At 37.0% G+C, this 21617-nt stretch overlaps 2 protein-coding genes and 1 pseudogene across 3 annotated transcripts; 2 read left to right on the top strand and 1 right to left on the bottom strand.

Annotated features, from left to right (window-relative positions):
• Window positions 1–9192, bottom strand: LOC111329637 (adenosine receptor A1). Of its 2 annotated transcripts, none has more exons than XM_088755253.1 (3): window positions 9052–9192; window positions 2402–2491; window positions 1–1227 (listed from the first exon to the last, which is right to left on the bottom strand). In XM_088755253.1, the coding sequence occupies exon 3, from the start codon at window positions 1223–1225 to the stop codon at window positions 137–139; it is 1089 nt and encodes a 362-aa protein (XP_088611379.1). In that variant the 5' UTR covers window positions 1226–1227; window positions 2402–2491; window positions 9052–9192; the 3' UTR covers window positions 1–136. The 2 variants fall into 2 exon arrangements, with proteins under 2 accessions (XP_088611379.1, XP_022790117.2); XM_022934382.2 differs by lacking the exon at window positions 9052–9192 and adding an exon at window positions 2612–2924.
• Window positions 9193–10826: 1634 nt separating this feature from the next.
• On the top strand, window positions 10827–14392 carry LOC148735666 (adrenocorticotropic hormone receptor-like; annotated as a pseudogene).
• A 1994-nt stretch (window positions 14393–16386) lies between these two features.
• Window positions 16387–20115, top strand: LOC148735665 (adenosine receptor A2a-like). The gene is made up of 2 exons (XM_088755578.1): window positions 16387–17089; window positions 18095–20115. The coding sequence occupies exon 2, from the start codon at window positions 18120–18122 to the stop codon at window positions 19083–19085; it is 966 nt and encodes a 321-aa protein (XP_088611704.1). The 5' UTR covers window positions 16387–17089; window positions 18095–18119; the 3' UTR covers window positions 19086–20115.
• Window positions 20116–21617: the final 1502 nt, after the last annotated feature.

The following is a 21617-nucleotide window of genomic DNA, read 5'->3' as shown; positions in this document are numbered from 1 at the left end:
TCAGCCTTAAAGTATATATTAAAAGAGAAGGATCCGTAGAGGCTTGGTTTACTTCACAGTATTTAAGTTATACTAGCACTGACTAATATCGAAAAAAAATGCCCATTCTGTTAGCAGCGATAAATCTAAAAGCTCCTCATACGTTTTCAGCAGCGTGTAGTTTACCAGGAGAATACTTCCCTTTTTTATGCATCAGAAATAAATCAGCTCTCCTCCTTGCTAATCTTCTATGCCCTGTCGCACCATTGCTGCTCTTTAACTGTCTTTCACCGTATATGATGTTTAAATTTACCGCTGAACAGGAGTTGACAAGATTGGAGACTGATGTCAGAGTGATCCCTGCCACGTTCCTGACTTGCATGTTGCCCCTAGGACTCAAAGAACCGTTGCGGAACACGTTAAGGATAGCCCTGCGGAAGTCTTGCATTCGAAATGAATACACTAGGGTGTTTACGAACGAATTACTATACTGAAGTAATTTTATGACATAAACGAGCCTGTGAGAAGGGTTTTTGCAATAGCGGCAAAAGTGCACAATTATAATGATAACCTCAAAAGGCATCCACGTCACGATGAAAATCCCTGTAACGAGAAACAACGTTATAGCGAGCCTTTTGTCCTTTTCAACACCTCTTCGACGTCGTCTTCGATACTTGATCCGGAGCCACAAAGCACTGTAGGCGCAGCAGGCGACTGTAAGCGACACGGACAAAGATGCAACGGTTACTGTGTGAACGATGCCTGAGATGAACTTAAATCGAAAAAACAAGTAGAGGCAGCAGATGGCGACTGCCAAGATCCAGGTGCCCGATACCGCCACTATGTAACACTTCAGCGGAGTGTAGTGACGATACTTCCATGGCCAACCAACAGCATACAGTCTTTCCACAGATACGACTGCTAAGGTGAAAACAGACGCCATGCCAGATACAACGTCACAACTGTAATAGATAGTTTGAATAACTTCACTTTTACTCCACAAATCTGAATTTACAAAGTGGAAGATATAAAGTGGCATTGCTAGTGCTCCAACCATCAAATCAGCCACTGCGAGGGAGATGAGAAAATAATGGGTTGGCCTTCGGTTAAGGCTTGTTTTAGTAAAAGCAGCGATAGTCACAGAGTTTCCTATAACTATGGTGAGCGCAACTAAACCAAAGGCTGCGGTTAACGCGATGGACTCTGCCTTGGTCAGGGGCGTCTCCGTATCCTTGGAACTTGGCATCTCTGGACCAAAAAGGAGGAAAAGACATAAAGAAAAATAGGGGATAAAAGAAACAGATGAGAATGAAAAAAATACATGCACAAGTGAAATTGGTAATTAAGAATTTCCCGGTGTAACTCTTCAGAAAATCGTCAGCGTTTTCTTTTATCGATCAAACTTTAAGCCTCAAGGTTTTTCTTTTTTTGACCCTGATTTATGTGAGTTTCTATATACGGAGTGGACTTGCTCCATTATGAGTCGATTTTACGGCCAGGTTTCCTAGTTCTGTTATTGATACTTTGTAAAATTTTCACGTCATTGTAAACTGCAGCAAGCATTTTTTATTGATAAAAATTCACTAGCTTGAAAAGTGGCAGACGTAACATTACACCTTACAACGGCCACTTCTTCACGGAAACATCTTCCTTATTGCCTTACATGTAGGTGGCTATTGTGTTAACAGCAGGCTGTTATTTTTATTCTGTTTATTTTGTTATTTTTCACTACTTAAAATTTTTCAATTCTCATTTTGTATCACCAATAAATGAAAAATCGCCACACAAATGCGACCACACTGAGATGTCCTTAGTGGCTAAAGTAGCTCGGGCTGTCAAAATTATTTTTTAACATTTTCCGACTACTCAAACTGGAAAATCGTAAGAGAAGACCGGAAGCGTGAACATTTTTGTAGCATCTAAACTTGCATTAGAACATGGTTTACTGTGGATAATCATTGAGATTCATTCTTCACAGAAGCGTAAAAGGATAAATAATCTCTGTATTTCTTTGCCTTTACCAAAAGCAACGACAAAATTGACAAAATTGTGAGGTTGGACTAATTGCTTTCAAACTAAACCCGCCTCGACTAATCATCGACACCTGATTTTAGCCAAGTGAATAAAATTTTAAACATATTAAGCAGTTTCAAAATAATTTTACAGAATGTATCTACGTATCTTATGAAATTTTAGTTGGCTTGAAATTTCAAAATAGTATTTTGTCATTCTTGCAGTTTGGTATAGATCATTTTGGAAGATTTTCTCTCCTCCTTAATCCCAGTAGTATTCAACAGATATTAACTCACCCTTTGTTTACATTTACCTCTTAGTATGAATAAATATCCCTCTGAGGACGTAAAGTTATACTTAAATGTACACTAAGGAGACCCGCGAGACAAAACATACCTAAAACACTTACTGTATTTTTTCTGCTATACTTATGGCGATTCTTGTCTTCGTATCTTTCAGAGGTTAGCGTCTAAAGCTAACTTGTTGTTGTGATGATAACCTAATGAAGTAAGGAGGTAAATGAATAAACAATCAGACGGGTTTGTGAATAAAAAAACTGTTGAAAATAAACCAGTGCAGTATTTCTTATCAAGCCGTCTTTTCTGTAGGAAATTCTTACCTCGAATAAAAAGAAGAGAGATTCTAGAAAACCACGGTTCGTGATACGATACGAGTTAGTCACTCAACAGCTAATTTCTGAGCCAGCTGTTTGTCTTAAAGTATTCCTTCTTTTTTGGAACCTTTTAAACGTCTTAGTTTCTAAACTAACATAACAAAAGGTAAAGAATGGCGTGGTTTTTTTTTAAAATTTCATTTGCGTTTTAATTAAAAGTTTTCCTCAACGATCATCGTTGACCTGGCCGAAGTACTAGTTAGTCTCTTTAGACTTTGCTCATTTAAGGTTTCGATACTGGATTTTGAAAGAAGATAAACTCGAAAATGTAAATTCAACATGCTTAGAATCAGTGCTACCAACATGGTTTAAAATGAATTTAAATAATGTAAAAAAAGAGAAAAGAAAAAACTGAGGATTATTACATCTGCGTTGACCAGGTGACAATTTATGTAAGCAGAATAGACTGGCTGAAGTTATAAAAAATTATATCGGCTTTGAATTGCTGTGTATTCCATTTAAAAATCAGCCAGAACAAACCAAAACTGGCTTACAGTTTTACTCCGAATATCATCCTAAAATGTAAACTGATTTGTACAACAAACTTTAAACGACACAATTGTACATTATTTCAAAGTAAAGGGAGTTTAGCATTTCACACAGTCACTGGAATAAATTAGCTTAATACATAAAATACTGAATTGTAATAAAATTATATTCTCATATTTGAAAGCAGTTACGGCTACATAAACTGCGGTTGTATCAATATCTCCTTTTCCACAAAGGGAAAATATAAAAATCTACATCAAAGACTGATTTCAAAATGTTCTTCCTCAATAATTTATTTTTCTGTAATTTGTTATACCGAGAATTGGAAGTTAAATCGAATAATAAATACGTTACCTTTGTCGCGGAAAAACGATTATGGGATTATTTGCAGAAGCGCTAAATGTATAACTGATTCAGTTCTGTGGGAACCGAACGCTTAGTTTGTACATCTGAAAGCTCATATGATACAAAACACTGAAATTTAAATTTTTTGGCAATTTGGTGACAGCGAAGAAAACGATAAGTCTGTTGATGGGAAATATTCGCCCACATTAATGAACAAACACTTCATTTCTATCTGTCAAAGCGGCAGAACAGAACCTAAGTCGATTTAGTTTCAGAAATTTCACCATTCCAGTAGATGAAATTGTTCTAAATTGGTGTGGTTTGTGCAGGCCTATAAAAGGCACTTGAAAGTCTTGGAAAAGCAATTTTAGGCTTAGTCAGAATTAGGAGAAACAATGGAAAACCAAAGTGATATATTCGACCAACGCTTTGAGGAAGGAAGTAAACGAATATGTCGGTCATCAACGAACGCCCAGATCGATATTGCCAGTTGTAAACACCTAATTATCTTGGTATCTTTTCGTAAAATAGCAAAAGCTTATGAATAACGTATGTTCCCGGATATCAGTTTTGACGCAAGCTAAAGGACAGCGCATCCAAAACCTTTCTCCTTGTCCAAACAAATCATTAAAGACATCCCTTAAAGAACTCAAATGGTAAAAAAGTGGCGCAGATTTAATCTTAATCTAAATATGTGCGTCAGAGAGTTAATGTGGAAGAAGTGTCCGGAGACGGAAAAGTCATTCTTAAAATGAATACTTGGACCTTAAAATCAATCATTCTCTTCCTTTGTTATGTTCGGCAGGAATTCGAACATTTCGCTAAGCGAAGGAAGTCTTTGTTACGAGGATCAAATTATTTTTACTGAATCTGTCACGCAATCCCAGACTTTTCTAGAATTATCTATAATCTGTATTAGTATATACTAAAACAGTGGATAGCGTTGAAGGCGCGCTCTTATTGGCTAGTCAAACTCCGAATATCCTTTGCTATTTACCTCCGAGCAACTCGAGAAAAAGTGGCGTGCCGGTTTGCATCCGTGACAAGCGAAGAAATCACTCAAATAACAACGAAGCAGTCCCTGAAAACACAGAGAAAGCGACTAAATTTGGTTTGGCTGTGTTTAAAGGTAATGGTAACCGGGAGTTTATCGATAAAAACCAATGAAAAAGGTTTTGTTTACAAATGCAAATCAATCTTGCGTAACCTCACTTGTTTACTTGAAAATCGAAGTTGAATGGTATTTTTTACAGAATGGTTTCAAATACAGAAAGAGTTTGCAACACCATTTGAAGAAATGTCGCCACCAGAGTTAAACAAAATGTCTTCAGAAATTTTATCTGTCAGCGAAAAAACGAGACAGCAGTTGTTACAACAAAAAATCACTTACCGCGATCCGAGCCGCGTTGGATCGTTACGCGCGGGAAAATGTTGAAATGTTGGAATTGTACGAATTAAAATCAATTTTTGGTGGTGTATATTATCTCACTGTTTTAGTATATACTAAAACAACTATTCACCTCAGTGTCGGTGGTTAGCAGTGGATATTTACCTCGCCGCTTCGCGGCTCGGTAAATATCCATCATTAACCACCTCCACTTCGGTGAATAGTTGTTCAATATTCCAGAAACTTCTTTCATGTGACTCAGCAGTTTCCAAAAATAGTACAACTTGTAATACGCTATAAATAGTAATAGAACATTCTAGATAACTAAAGTAAATGTATAAAAGCTGGCTTGTGAGAAGTACAAAAAAGACATTTGCCCGAGGGCTTACCCTCGTGGCTTGCTGACTGAACTTTTGGAAGCTATGATATGACGAGACTATGACCTTTTGACCTTGCGATATCCGGAGAGAAGAAAGAGATGAAAAAGACGATAGTGGAGAGAGGAAGAAGATAGAGAATACAGAGTTTACTATAAAGTCCTCCGGAAGAGTTTGTGTACAAGGAAAGAATGCGATAAATCAAGAAAGCCAAGCGCTGTGGTCTTCAGTCGGCGGATGGTGGAATTGGAAGTTGATCAAGACGACGAACACTTACACGGCATGAAGGATTGTAAGCCTGCTTTATGAACTGCTTAACTTAATCTTTAACCTAAGTAAATTAGACAATGTAATACTAATTAAATAATAGTTAAAATGGGTAACTGCTTGTTGTTACATTTTTGTTGCGTGCCATATATCGTACTCGGGAGTCTATTTTTATGTACGCTTTGTTAGCGGACATTTGTTGGTCATTCGTGCACGTAACACTTAATTATTGTCAAAACCTTTGACTATACCTTATGAATAAATTTGACAATTTATTCATAAGGTAACTCGTAAATGGCAGAGTGTCTAAAGCGACGTGTACACAACCATACATGCCAAAGTAACTGTAAATTAAGCTACAGACGCTGTTAGAGTTTTAGCCTGGGTAAGAGGAGTCTTTCTTGGTCTATAAAATTATTTCTACTTTTCAGTATGTGGGTTAAAGATATTTCTTACCAGAGGATGTGTAGAATTCAGATTAACTTTGCGAACTGTCCAATAATAAAATACGGCCTATGTCGGGATTCACTTCCATAGCATGATCCAATGAAAACAATTGATTCGCACTGTTTGTTTTTTCAAGTTGACATTCCTTTCCATTTACGATTCCGCGACTCCTTTTTCGCTCTCATATCACTAGGAGTGTGAGAAAACTGATCTTGCCAAACTAATAATCATATCAAGACGATCAATCATTACCAAAAGACTTTACTAGCTAACTTTCACAAATGCTGCGATCTAATTGGCTACCCTGCTGTCCATCTACTTCGTAACAGATGTGAGTGACCTAGCATTGTGTGGTTGTAAACAAAGTGGAACAAAAACACAAATTCTTATGTTTTGTCAAATATTATGAAATACAAATAGGAAGCTCACAATCTATTTTTGTATACTTTTGAATTATATGATCCCTACAGATGACAAGAACTCTGCGTCAGCATATTTGTGTTATTCACACCATGTAAACGCACACAACGGGATAAAGATATATTTGACAATTGTTACATGGGCGCACGTTGGATATGAGATGGTAAATAGCCAATGAGGCGCTAAGCACCAAGTTTGCCATAACCTATCAGGCTACAACCTGATTTTTTTATCAAATTTTACTAAATCTTAAATGTCGGATGTTTGGAGCCTTTTTTCAGCTCTACAACAGGCGGTGCAACTCATTTCCAGTATAAGGTGACTCAGTATATGAGTTGATAACCGGAGTTGAGTGAGCCAATCAGAACAATAGAAATGTTAAATTTAATAAAACTCATTAAACTAATTATTTTAATTATTATAATCTGTTATTCAGCTCACAGGAACATAAACTCGTCGTGTCAAGAAAAAGTAAAGAAAAGAAACCTTTCCGCCTTTTGAGTAACGATAAAAAAAATAGAGCCAAGATAATTAGAAGTCAAACATTTATGCATATATGCAATAATAAACATTTTGCCGGCGACCCTTTTAAGATAATTTTTCTCTTTTGTGCCCCTCTCGTGCCGAAAATGTTGACACAGGTGAAGTTCGATCAAAACGTCTCATCTTCAGTAGATGTTTCTTCAATTCATGATAATAATAAACCTAAAATGAAGTACTGTCAAAACGGATAACGATACATTTTGTATTTCCTGAGAATATTCGCGGAAGAGTTTCCTTTTAACTGTGTTTCTCTCGATGTTATAATCATATTCCGATTTAGTGGCTTTTAAACGAAGCCACCAAGATGAGGCTTTGTTTGTTTTTGGTTTTCTGGTATATTTCCCTTAACGGATTTAAGATTCAATATGCCTTGATTTGCTGGCCGGATTTTGGATAAAGATTACTTGAAAAGTAGATTATACTTTCATGATATCTATTTAGCTGACAAACGTGAAGGAGAATTCACAAAGCTGCTTAAATTTAAACTAATGATGCAATTTCATTACTTTCTTGTCAAACCCAAACGTCCTCAATTATTATATCATTTGATTGCTATCGCCTATAAACTGCAAATCTAATACCTATTAAAATATTCAAAAGCTCAATTTACCTATCTAAAGATTTTAAATGCTTTTTTATGCTGAAATTGTTATTTTTTTGAGTGGATGTTTTTTTATATCCATGGTGAATTAAAGATGATTTTAGCATTTAGTTTTTTTTTTTTTTTTTTTTTTTTTGGTGTATCTGAATTCAATATTGGTTTATTTCTGGGTGGGTAGCTCCGAAGTTTGCTAAAAAATCCCCTGTCTAGATTCAGAGTATACAAGCTCTGTTGTCTTTCGAAATCAAACAGCAACCATTTCCTGTCAGTAACTTGGCAACGCTGCCACCGTGAATGGATTTTTTTTGTCCTCAAAGCAAACACCATGAAAAAAAAGCTCATTCCTCGAGCAGAGATCAAATAATCATGGTAACAAGGTTGACCTTTAGGTAGGCAAAACGGATGCTTTCAGATTTTTCGTAGAGTCAGGGTTTTTTTGAAGGCTTCGCATTTGATCGGGTTGGAAGTCAATTATTCAGCTTCCGATTGACATTAGGGTACGTATGGACATTTGGTCCATTGAACACTTCTCCAAGAAGTATGTTCTTCAACCAAAATTTGTCTTACTCTCACAATGAATATTACTTAAAGTTTGATGTAGGTAGCTATCGTGAGTTTATTTATTTTTTATGTTTTAGATTAATACAGCTTTTGAAAGATTGAAAGGTACTTACAATAGATCTCTTTGGTAATGATAATTTTCTACAATCATTGTGCTCGTAAAATAATTAAACGGCAGATTCCAAGTAGTTTGACGCTGGAGCATCTTATGTAATCTTCTATCTGTTTCCAAATTTGATGCCATCACCAGAGTCTACTAATGGCGCCCTCCACCTCAACGCGCGTTTTATCTTTGTCCTATTTTTTAATTATGATGGTAGAAAACGAGGATAACTAGCGATTATTATTCATCGAAGTTTTAAATCTGACACCTGGCAATTTTCAATTTTCTTTCTTCAATCTGTTTCGATGTCAAAATATCACGTAGGGCCATGATTGTCCACGTTATCGAAATTCGCTAAAATGCACGATACATTAAGAGCTTCCAGCTAGAAGATGTATAAAAGCTGAATACATTTAAACTTGCCGAGAATGGATATTGAATTCCAAGCCACCTACGTCTCCGTATCGTGAGCCTGCAAAGGCGGCTATCACGCACTGTATAACTGTTCAAAATGTTTCTCTGTCTTTTATAGAGCTATTTCCGTATAATCAAAATGACAGCTAATTTGCTTCACCAGACTGTTTAAGATGTATCTCTAAAAACTAAAATTTAAACGAGGGAATAATAAAAAAGAATGAAACGCAATGTATCAATTATTTAATTTTTGAACCTTAATACTTAGCTTCATTCAAACAGAAACTAAATCTTTGTTTTCAGCACTCAGTAATGAACACCATCTTCCCTAACATGGAACCGATCGTGGATCTCATTACTCTATATCTGGGGTACATTTACATGTATACTGATGTATTTCGTTCCATCTGCAAAAGTTAACTCTCTCCTTACCTTAATTCTGGGAGAACATCTAATACTTCTTCCTGAATTATAATCTAAGTAAGGTTTTGAATTCGTGACAACTGTGTATAAAGTACATAAATCCCATGAATTTTTCACGACATGTTTCGTAACGGTAGACAGCTGCGGGAAGATATCATTTGTTTAAACGTTAATGCATTTTAGGCGTCTTGCTGATCTTTAAGTCGCCCAATTTCCGCTTATGATCCATTAAAATGAGAAATGCGTCGGTGGGAAAACCCGAGTGTTTTCTTTATGATATCTACAAGATTGGCCCTCTTAACTCTGTACGTCACTTCATCCAAGAAAAAGTCAAATCACTACCTATGAAATCATTATTCACTCTTTCTTTACTATTAAAAAAGGCTTAAAACTCCCGTAGAGAAGGGTTGCAAATGCTTCCCTGAAGATGTCTGATTTTAATTGACTCTTTAGAAATGAAACCGATGTGTTTTTAATTTTATGCTGCCTTTAAATCTTGAAGGACACGATATTTAGAAAGGAAAAAAAGAATAGCGGTGTTCTTAAGACTCTATTGATTTTAAAGTTCTATCTTTTTATGACTAAATTTGTTTAGGTCGCCAATAAATTGAGAGTGAAATAGTGTGTAATGAATATGTGTAACATTAGCAAGCATGTTGCCAACATGGATTATTTGAATTCACTTCCGAGATGTTTTATGTAATTTATTTGCTTAAGAGCTGAAGTGGATCATATCTAAGCAAAAAGCAATTATGAATTACAAGTGTAACAGATAATACAAAACTGAAAAAATACATTTTAATGATTTCACGAGCCATTGTACATGTATCTTCAGTACACATGAAACCTAAGCGTCAAATACAGTGATCATGATCATGGAAATATTTGTATTTATTTCATAATTATATGAATGCTCGCCAAGCCGCTTAACCACATTTACTGACGCAGAGGTAACCGGTGGCTTTTCATGCCGAAAGAAAAAACAACCTGTGATCAAAAAAAATTATCTATGACAACAGTTGAGCTGACGTATAGTTTGAAATTAAACTGGTGGAAATCCAACTTGCTCATTTCCAATCAGTAGTTTTTCTTAATTAAAAAAAAGGGAAAAATACATTATGCATCAAATAGATAAAACATTATGAAACAAATTACGAAAAAGTTGAATCTATCCAACTTTCTTGTACATAAGAAAAAACTCAGAATTCGAAAAATGTAATTTCTAGCTACAAGACTTTTAATCTTGAAGTTGTTCTATGCTGCACTGAAAGTTCTAACAGTTTACGTAACCTCTGATCTTTCGTCTCAGAACATGCATGACGATAGAACAAACTTGCGCCGAAATGGCAAACACCTATCAAAACATTTACATATCATGTGCCGAAGAGAGCTACTTTGAAAAGAATCTCTATTTCATGACTGCATTTAATGGACTTGTCCATCTTCGAGTCTGCTTGTTCGTGTTGTAAGAAATAGATCCCAAAAATGGAAAGAATGCATAATCGCATAATGCTTATGTTATATAAGAAAATGAGGCAAATAACACACACTGAGACTCAATCAATTTATTTAAGGATTTATGATTGTCGTTTGGTTTTAGTTTGGTTGTTTATTTTTAGCTTGAGATATTTTTGGTACTTTTTTTCACTAATTCTAAGGAAGGTAATATAATATTTTGAATATAAATAGCTAATTTCAAACCATAAGTATTTTTTTATCAGGCTCTCTTAACGGAAAACGGCAGAGTTAATGCTTTGGTATAAGTTCATTAAAAGGTGGTTGTGAGGCTTTCTGCGTTCCTTCAAAGTGTCAAAACGCATGTTTTAATAAAAACAAGAGACCTTCACTTGATAAAGTCCTCCGAGAATTCCCTGTTGTACTATCGAGGCTGTCGCTTGCAGAGAAACTTCTAAATCATGAGGTCTGTATTTCCACTGTATTTGTTTAAGATTATTTTCGGAAGTACAGATTAACTCTTTGTTCCTTTTCCAGATCTAATTTACTCCACATGGGAAGCTTTTTGACACCACTTCTAAACAGGACACAAGAAATCATCTTCTCCGAGAAAGACATATTGCATGGAGCACCATTTTTGGCTTTCTCGCTATAATTATTGTGGCTGGTAATGCTCTTGCGATCGCAGCGTTTACAGCCAAGCGACTTGTTCGTAAACGTGCTCTGTTCTTTCTGACAAGCCTCGCTATAGCTGATATGATGGTTGGAGCAGTTTCCATACGGCTTTGCATCTATTTAAGCATTAAAAAAAAAGCATAATAAAGGGGGCTATCTATCACATCTACGAATCATTGGACATCTTGTCCGGATTGGCCTCCGTGTTCACGTTGGCACTGATTTCGGTTGAAAGCGGGCTGTTAGCCATTGGGTAGCCTTTGCTTCACCGCACCTTGAGGAAAAGAGTCTACATTTGTTTTGTTGGTCTAGCGTGGATTTATGCCCTTATCATATCCATCATAGACTTGCTTTATCGCTACAACGTAGTGTCTTACCTCGCTATTCTTGACATTGTACTCACCGCTCTGTGGACCTCCGCTGGATATATGGGTCTCTTTGTCAGGGTTCGTTCTCGAGGTTATGAAGGAGTTGGAAGGGAACGAGACAATCGACTGGCAAAGACACTGCTCCTTGTGACTGGAATGTTTATGGTCACGTGGCTGCCGTTTCAGTGCCTTCTGTACGTAGTACGCTTTTGCAAGACATGCCCCTTTCCGTCTCACGATGCTTGTTGACGGTGGTTTCTTCATTTTCAACTTTTCGGCGATGAGAACGCTCAAGGTCTGCAGCAAGTCAGGGTTATCTTGATGTCGAGTGCGAAACACTTGCTTTAGGTACTCGTTCATGTCCTCCGCATCCACCCAAGAGTCGTACTTTCTCCCATAACCGCGCCAGCAAACAAGAAACTGGACACGATTATGGGCATCTGTGCGCTTGTCGAGTACTTTGAGTACTTCGTAAAACTTACTCATAATTGTTAGCGTCACGCACAGTCGCAAACTGTAGAAAACGATTTATGACTCTGGATTAGGTTTGGGAGCCTTTCTATGCAATTGTTGAACTTAGAAGAATACCCTTAACTAGTCTGTCCGCTTGCCGCCTCCCTTTATTTATAAACGTTGACTGGGCGTGACTACAACAGGTCCCTACAATAATAGGCAGAGAAAAACGCTCTCTTTTTAACTTTTATAATCGCATGGCAAGTTATAAATGGCGTTAACGAAAACGGGGGAAGAGAAAAAAGCGGAGGGATAGAGCCTTGTTTCACTGTTAGAGTGCTAAGTTTCGCGCGCAAGACGAAGGAAAAGTGAGGTCACTCAAACGTAAAAAGGTGTGAAATCACACTTTCTTTGTTCCCTTCGGCTTGCGGACTACATGTTTTCTTTTATATTTATTGCGCCAGTGGTTGAATAATCTAAATTACCGGCACGCAGTTAGTTAAAGAAGAGCTAATTTTCATAATCAGCTCTTACTGTCCGCCCTCCGTGTATCGTAAGTTGGCGCCAAGTTTTATAATCATATTGCACGTTATAAAATGGAGTTAAGGAAAATGAGCGAAAGGGAAAAGCGGAGGATTTAAACTTTGTTTCACTGTTAGAGTTCTTAGCATGATAACGCGCCAACTTAACAGACAGTTTAATGATTCGACTGTGACCTAGCGGTTTGTTATTCAAATACAAATAACTTCCAGTGAACTAGCGGTTTGTTATTCAAATACAAATAACTTCCAAGTTTGAGTGCGAAAGCGCTACTACTCTTCCCAGTAGACTGCAACACCCACGAATATTTTTGCCACCTTGAGCTCTAGAGTAACGTTTTTCAACGAACATCACGTAATACGTAAAAGTCAGGTGCATTTACAGACCTACATACATACTTTATTGCAACTCCCTAAAAATGGTTTTTCAGTCACAAGGCTACTAAATGGCGAAAATAACTAAATAAATTACCAAATAACTAATATAATAAATAGCGTTAAAAATAAGTGAAATACACATACACACATCATATACTAATTACAAATTCATAGATTGATCAGAGAAAAGCAGGTTAACAATTTTGTCCCTAAAAAGTTTGATCGATTCTGAAGATTTAACATTGTCTGTTAGATCATTCCAGAGCTTTGCACCGTGGTAGGCGAAGGACCGTTGGAACGTTCAGTTGATCGCGTTGTCTAGTATTTCTAGTGTTAATTTGTGAACGCATAGTAAATTTCTCGATTAGGTAGTCAGGCACAAGTTTATTAATACATTTTTACATCATCACTACATGTACTACGTGATTGGTTCGAAGCGAACTTAGAACATTACTCTGAAAGCGGTAAAAATAATTCGTTGGGTGCAGCGGTCCACTGGGAAGAGTAATATCGTGGCCAGAAACATTCTCGTCCCAATAGCCGTTTTCGCTTCTCTTTGCCGGCTCCGTCTGAGAGAAGCGAAAAGGGCTTTGGGAACGAGAATGGGCCCGAAAAAGTTGAAATGACTTGTATAAGTTGTATTTAGCCTAAGAGAGTTTGAATTCAGGAAGAAGCTGCAGTTGTAATGGTTTACGAGTGTTCGAGAAGTTTTAATCAACATTCAGAGGCGTAATTTTTCGCTTGCTTGTCGTCCAGACCTTGCTCTTCTTGTCACAAACCTCCCCACTCCATCCCCTTTAGATGTGTCTAGGCTGCAACAATCATTACCACACCCTCCCCCACAAAGGCTGTGTTTGTAACACTAATCGCTTCCGAAGAAATTTGAATTTCGCGCTTGGTGAGCTGGCTACGTAGACGCGCCGGTGACTGGTAACCTTTGTCTTGCGAACAATAGAAACCCTTTCCTTCGAACAATAGATAAGGACATAAAAGGAGCGAGAGCTTGACTTATTGTCCAGCCAAAATCCTAACCGAAAGTTTGATACGATGCAGTGAACTTCATTAAACTGTTACAATATTTCAATTCTTTTATAGATACTGTTATTTACTCGTTAAGAATGCCTGAATTCAGGAAGGCAATTTTTGAGGCTTTTAATGGAAGGCGAAGTTATAATCATAACAATGATAAGGATATCTCCCTCAGAAACCTTCAAGGAGACACACTGAGTGCAGTGGATGGTGTTCTAGGTTCCTATTCATCACTAAATCTACGATTTTGTATGGGAACCGAAAACATCGTCCTATCAGAGTTGAACTCATCGAATCTTCGAAGGAAGTGTTTTGCTTTTCAGAGCTCTCGAAGTTTGAGAAAAAGTTCCAGCCGTATAACTTTCGTAAGTGTATCAGTAGTTTGAGCTCATGGTCAAACAGACCTTTCGCCTGTCAAGATCATTTGAACGATGGAAAATGTTCGTGGCACGAGATACGTATCAGCAAGGGCAGAATATGATGAAATAAGTGCGATCTCTGATTTTGACGGCAGTGGTACTTAAATGAAAGACTATGTGGCAGTTAAAAGGTTTTGTAATCGTAAAACAGCTAAACACATAGTGATATTCGACCTTCAAGGTGAATTAATTTTAACCTAGTAGTTCAGCTGCAGAAGCCTCAATTTAATAATTCTGTAATTTCCATTGCGTTCCTTCCATTTTTGGGATCTTTTTATTACAACATGAACAACTATTTGAAGATGGACATATCCATTAAATGCAGTCATGAAATAGAGATTCTTTTCAAAGTATCTCTAGACACAACGAGTATATGAAATTCATGTATCTGAACTGCGGTTATAGAAACGTATTTGTGCACGATCGGCCTCGCAGTAAAGAGCACTATCATTTAAGCAATAGTGAAAATCAGACTTGAAAAAATTAAGGCCTGTACGGGATTCGAACCACTGACCTCTGCGTTACTAGTGCAGCGCTCTACCAATTGAGTTAACAAGCCAACGGAAGCAACCCAGGCCAACCAGATGGCTTGTTACCTTGATTGGTAGAGCGCTGGACTAGTGTCGCAGAGGTCAGTGGTTCGATTCCCATATAGGGCTGAATTTTTCAGGTCTGATAATCACTATTGTTTAAATAGTGCTCTTTACTGCGAGGATCATGCACAAATACAAAGTAGCTTTCTCCGGCACATATATTTATCAGATGTGTAACGTGGGGTAAATGTTGTGCAAGGATTGTAAGGTTGTGGACTGACCGTTTGGATTGAGGCGTCGCCCGTGCGTTGTAGGTTTATAAGGGGTTTCAGAATCAATGTGATTTGTATCTTTAACAAAGTTCATGTAAATGCTATACCAAATATTTCATTGATGAACTGTAGGCTGAGGTGATAGCTTAAAGCTGAAAGCCGGACTTCATAATTATCTTTTCTTTACTTCGGCTAACGATTAACCAATTAAACGTGCACATATCACTGAAGGAACATCAATGAAAATAAACGCTGAAAGCAAGGGAAGGCTATGGAAAAACATTTTGCTTTTCTCAAAAAAATCCACGACAAGTAGAAAACATCAATCAGATTGTCTTCACAATCGAGCATTTGTTCCATCTTTAAGTACATTTGTATCGCTTTTGTTCCAATATATTTTACGGTACGTTTGTAATGTTATCTTACTCCTGACCTTTTTTGGCTAAACGGAAGTCAGCTAGCTTGCCCCTGCGAATTAAAATGTATCGCCTCTCATGATCTCGGCCAAGAGCGCTTAGTGCTTTTCAGTGCTTTTCAGTCTTGTCATTCTGCACAACGAAAAGCAAACAACCTTCTTAGTTACTGTCATCGAATGTTCCGCTGTGGTCAGGAAAGGCAGATAATGGCATGGTTTATACCAATGTATTTATAAATGTAGTGAGTTTTCCATGAATTCCTTATCATTTTCTTTGAATTCTAGTGAAAATGATGAGGAATTCACGGAAAATTTGCCTTTTATTTTTCTTCGTTTTGCCTTCGTTTGCAATGAGTAAGAGCAAATAAAATTCATCAGATAAAATTATTTCCTGTGTCTGTGTTTCGTAAGTTGAACTTCGGGTGGAAATCCAAGCAAATCAGGAGGGGGAGACTTTCTCAGTTTCTTTTCATTATATCAACCAATGTTTCCGTGATTCCAAAAGTTAATGCCCACTTATTTACCTCATTGCTCGGTTTTGGTACATATAGTAATATCCGAGATAGATTCACAGTTGGTAAGCCACAATAGAAGGGAGATCTTTGAAGGCGATAAATCAAATATTTGTTTGATTTCCAATTATCATCTTAATTGATTGTATTCTAAGAGGGTGAGTCTATCCATGTAAACATCGCTTCCCATATCTTATCTGTTGACATTTTAATCCTTGCGTAGACTAGTAACCTATTCCTGTGATTAAACATAAGTTTGGCAAAAAAATATTTTTTCACCGGATGGCACTATGTCATTTTCTTGATTGCCTTTTCCGTCCAATATTTGTATTGTAATGATTTTCGACACAACAAAAACGTTTAGTGTTTTACAAAAAAACATCCAAGTGTTGTAGAAAGGTCAGAGTAAATTGTCTGATACAAGTCATTTTATGCAAATTAGTCAACAACGTATTTTGACGCTTTCCAATCTGCACAGATAATATTGCTGAGAATTCCTAAAACCAAGAGAAAAAAAAATATCTCAAATAGCTTCAACAATCTGCTGTTGGTATGTGTAATGAGCAAGGGAAGCTCTAAAATGGATCCCTCTTTTAAAAGGTTACTCTTTAATGTCATTTTATTTTCCTTCTAAATTTCGCTCATAGGGATGAGAGGATCTGACATATTTACCTTTAAGAATTTTCCTATACTTCTATCAAAGGTCCCGTCAATAATAATTGCGATAATAAAGTGAAAAATATTTGCTCTAGCTATGTAAACAGATCTTTTCATCACCCATGCAGACTCGCTTCAACAAGTTCACTCCATGGTAGTCTAGCGAATCCGCTGAGCTAATGCTGATACGTTGGCCATTTTGCTGCCCTGGAATCACATCAGAAGCTATTGACCATGCCTGATGTGGCTTGTACACTCATGGCCGTTTAATGATAACGAGAAGACGATGGATATAGTCTGTTTGATCTGCTGAACAGTGGCAAGTGCTCGTAAATAATCCTGGTAAGATTTTATATAAACGTACCTAAAACAATATATAAGCAAATCTTGGATTTCAACTCTGATCATAGCTGGGAAAGAGTTATTTTAGGACAAGTTACAGGTGGACAAATTGAAACTATTTTTTTGATCAATCATTCCAAATAAGAGGTCTGTAAATTGGAAATCGTATGAATTTCAGAAACGCGAAAATAAGTGGAGCTCAAGCAATTTGCCATCGTTGACGCCTTCGATAAAGACAAATATTGTAGCTCATTTTAACTTTTTAGGATACGTTGACGTTCTGGGTGACCCAAACGCTTTTCTGGCGTTAGTTTTCTAGTATAGACTAAACCCAGTATTTAATTTTAATAATAAGTTCTTATATAGCGCATTAAAATTGAACTCTGTGCGCTTTATGTTCCTTGGGACTGCTTTTAAGAAGACAGCAATATTTGAGTCTCTGAGCTTGTCACAAAGATCGTGCTATTTTAGAAAATTTGGGCAAAGGCCACCCTACAACTAACAAAACTAACACAATTCTATGCTCATTTCCCTCTTTTAGTCGCATAACAAAACCTGCGTTGGAAAAAAACGACAACAGGGTAAAATTCGATTAATCGAGGGGTGTGTCGATTCTCTATTAGATTTCTTCTCCTGCCCTTTTTACTGATTGATTGTCTGGCTAGATGATTGATGTATGGCTTGAAATATTTCTTTTCTTAATTTTTTTTTCCTTTTGTTGATCGACGGTGCTTTGAGCGGCCATATGCAAACAAGATACTGTATTTTTTTGTTGTTGTTATAGCCCAGGCGAAACACAGAAAAGAAAACATCGAATCACTGGCACGAAATTATAACTCAAATCACTATTGATGTATTTGCTAATTCATTAAAATTAGCTCGTAAAGAAATTTACCAGATGGCATTCATTCCACTCGATACCCTTGAGACATGACTCCGGAGATTTTCTCCACAAACTCCTCGAACAAAAAGTAAAGTTCTTTTCTTTATATCTCATTACTACAGAGATCAATTCAAAAAAGAACACACAATGGACTTCAACCAATGGAACATTATTTGGAGTATCTGCTTTGGAGCAGTTGCCTTCCTGATAATCACTGGAAACTGTCTCTCCATTATGATCCTTCTCAAGCGCAGGCTTCGCAAACGTCCGCATTACTTACTGATAAGTTTAGCCATTGCGGACTTTTTGGTTGGTGTTTTTGCAATGCCTATTTACATGATCATCTTCATGTCTGGAAACAAACTTGTTACAGTACTTGCTTTTGATTACGTGGACATGTTCACTGGATTTTCGTCAGTGTTTACTTTGGTTTTAATATCCCTTGAAAGACTGAGCGCAATTGCCCAGCCTCTACGCCATCGACTTCTGACCTCATGCAGTTACACCTTTGCACTGATAATACCATGGATTCTAGCAGTAGCCGTGACGTCTTCTCGCCTGCTGCTACAGTCGGCCGTCATAACAATACAGCAGTTCTTGTCCATTATTATCCTAAGCTTGTCGACACCATTGTGCGTGATGTGTCTTGCTTATTGCGTCATTATGCGTGAGGAAACCCTTCGACCACTCCGAGGTTACAGAGCAAGGAGCGAAGCCAGACTGTCCAAGACGGTGTGCCTAATAACTGGCATGTTCATTTTAACGTGGATGCCATTCCAAGTATTGGTCATTGTTATTCATAAATGCGCTCTATGTAGTAGAAGCGTACCTGTGTCAGTCGTATTCCTAATTAAGCTTTTGCAGTTCAGCAACTCGGTCGTCAATTTCTTCATATATTGTTTTCGAATGCCAGTATATCGCAGGGCGTTGTCTGCATTGTTTCGGAGCTGCAACTGCTTTGTCTCTCAAACACAAGTGCACCCTTTGTTCCAACATCAAAACACAAATGTCACAATAGTTTCCCTCTCGAGTTCGGTGTCTGTAAACCGCTGCAGGCAAGGACAAAGCGAAAACGCAGAAAATGTAATGGGTGCTCAAATCAATCAGATATAAAGCTGGTTTCGTTGGCATGGAATCTTACAGATTATATCAATCTATGAAAAACCACCGCAGAAGAGGAAATTTTCTTGGGCATGACACGAGTCTGATCTGCATATTGAGTCAAAGTCAACTACCTGGTCACCCCCTTACTATAGCTGCCGAGAGAACGATCACCTTAAAACTTTGCGTGGTTTCTTTTACATAAATCCCATTGTTTAAGTTCGTTTCCGACCTACCACGGAAATATTAAGTTACAAGTTTGAACTGTCTCTATAAAGGGAGGAGTGGACAAGTAAGGGAGGGCTATTATCATAGAAAGCGTAGTTTTTTCGCGTAGGTATCTCAGACTTGATTCGAATACCCCTTGCCTTAGTCAATCACATTCATCAATAAAATATCTTCTTTGATGGGAAGAAAAGCCGAACAGGACTTTGGACGCGAAAAAAGTGTCAATCGATGAAAAAAGACATCAATGAAAGACTTTGCAGATGATTAAACTTCACCAAAACCCTCGCTCCTGGTTATATTTATAACTATGCATGCTTTTAAATAGGCAAATTTTTAGTGGCTTGGATATTTCAGTTTCAGTCATCTGTTTCTTTTTTTTTTTTTCTTAAATTGCTGCTTCGAGAGTTCGACTTATATTAATTTTCAGCTAACTATAGAATTTAGTGCAAAATGATGAATCTTTGCTGTTTGTCTAGTAGACTGAATTTTAAGGAAAGATGTATACATAAAGTACGATAGCACATGAAAACAATTCCACTGCATTTATGATCACCTGAGGTATAATCCGTAAACAAATTATTCGCCTTAAGCTTAATCACCACTTTCTAAATATCTCTTCTAAATCTCCTCATAGGTCTATTGTTGTAAATACTAACCAAGATGAAAACAACACGGCGAATGAGACTCAAGAACCGGAAAAGAATAAACTTTGATGAGAAAATATTTGGAAGAATATGGAGCTTCGTGATTGTGATGTTCAGCTCTACTCAGTTTATCACATAAAAATAAAATACTCTTTTCTTTGACCAATTTACTGATTTGCCTGTAATATACTTGGTGATTCTTCTTGGTGGGTAAATGGTGAATATGATGGTGTTTAATGTATGCGCAAACAATAAGAGAAATAAAGGCAATATGATCGTAGTACCTATGCATGTCGATAATTTCCGAGGATCATAATGACATATTAAGTAAATGGAATGAAAAGAAAGGGCGCAATTTGATTATCAAAGCTCACATCTCAATTTTCACCTGCTTATTCCTTACCGTGTTAATATTTGTTTCAAAATATGGGAACTACATAAAAAGCACTTTCAGCTTTACCGCAGCGGCCTAGCCTTATAATTACTTAAATGAATGAGAATAATGAAAAAAATAGCAGACCATTGCGGCTGGAATGGCCAATCAAGTAGGCAGGTTTAATTAATCAGAGAATTCTTAACCTTGCCGAGGTTAGTATCAAAACAAGGGAAGTTCATAGCATTAAAAAAAAAATCACTTTCATCTTACCCACAGCAGGTGGTTTATAATAACTTTAGTAAATCGAAACCAGATATAGTCACAGATAAGCAACAATTTCTGAAACAAGGAGGAATATACATAATGATCCTGAAAGATCCACTTACTTACATCATTTCTTTTACTGAGGTGGAAACCACAGCAAATGTTACTCAAAACATGGAAATGGTTTCTATAAAATTAAGGGTCTGTAATACAGATGAAGCCATAGACCGTTTAGAAAAACTTGAATTTTTTCCCTAGTCGGGCTATTGATACCCAATATAAATATGCGACGAAGGGCTAACGCTCGAAAAGTCAGCGCCAGAAATCATTCAGGAGGCCAACTTTCATACTTCCCACATGAGACGTCCCACTATAGTTTCTTGAGAAACTTATTCCCCTTTTATGTTAGAAATAATCGAAATGTGGGCTAGCTCCTGGACCATTTTCCTATTTCAGCGTCTGTGCTAGGCAGCACATACATTCATTGCAAGTATATCTAGCCCACTCTGTCGGCGCATTGAGTAATGACTTTGAAAACCCTGAAATATTCTACTTGCATTTGTAAGTTTAGTAAAAGCAAATGGAATCTGTTGTAATGATTATAACAAAAACCCATTGCTTTACATCAGGATTAAATTGCGAATATTTTACCCAACATAGAACTACCGGTGATACCCGTCAGGCCATCGTGATTCTTTCAGCGATGTCATTTGTGATGCATTTTTTTTAGATATTTCTAATAAAGGTTAAGTTTTCAACACAGCGATAATTCTTTCCCTTTAACTTTGGGAAGCGTGATAACAGATAAGCAATTAAACGTTGCAATTGTTTTCGGTTTTGAGGAGGAAAACACATTTCTTGCTATAAAAGAATAGGTTTGAAAAGTGAGGTAAATTAATTTAAATATGAAAAGGAGAGATGACGTGAGCACGACTGCAAAACGCTTTGACGCACTTTATCCTTCCGTATTCCTGTTTTTTTATTTAACTGAGTATTGGCTTTTACAGCATTTTCACAATCATATTGGTTGTC

The sequence above is a fragment of the Stylophora pistillata genome, chromosome 3, assembly GCF_964205215.1.
Source record: "Stylophora pistillata chromosome 3, jaStyPist1.2, whole genome shotgun sequence".
NCBI classification, from domain to species: domain Eukaryota; kingdom Metazoa; phylum Cnidaria; class Anthozoa; order Scleractinia; family Pocilloporidae; genus Stylophora; species Stylophora pistillata.
Note: the sequence above shows the minus strand (reverse complement) of the source record. Positions and strands in the feature narration are given on the sequence as shown.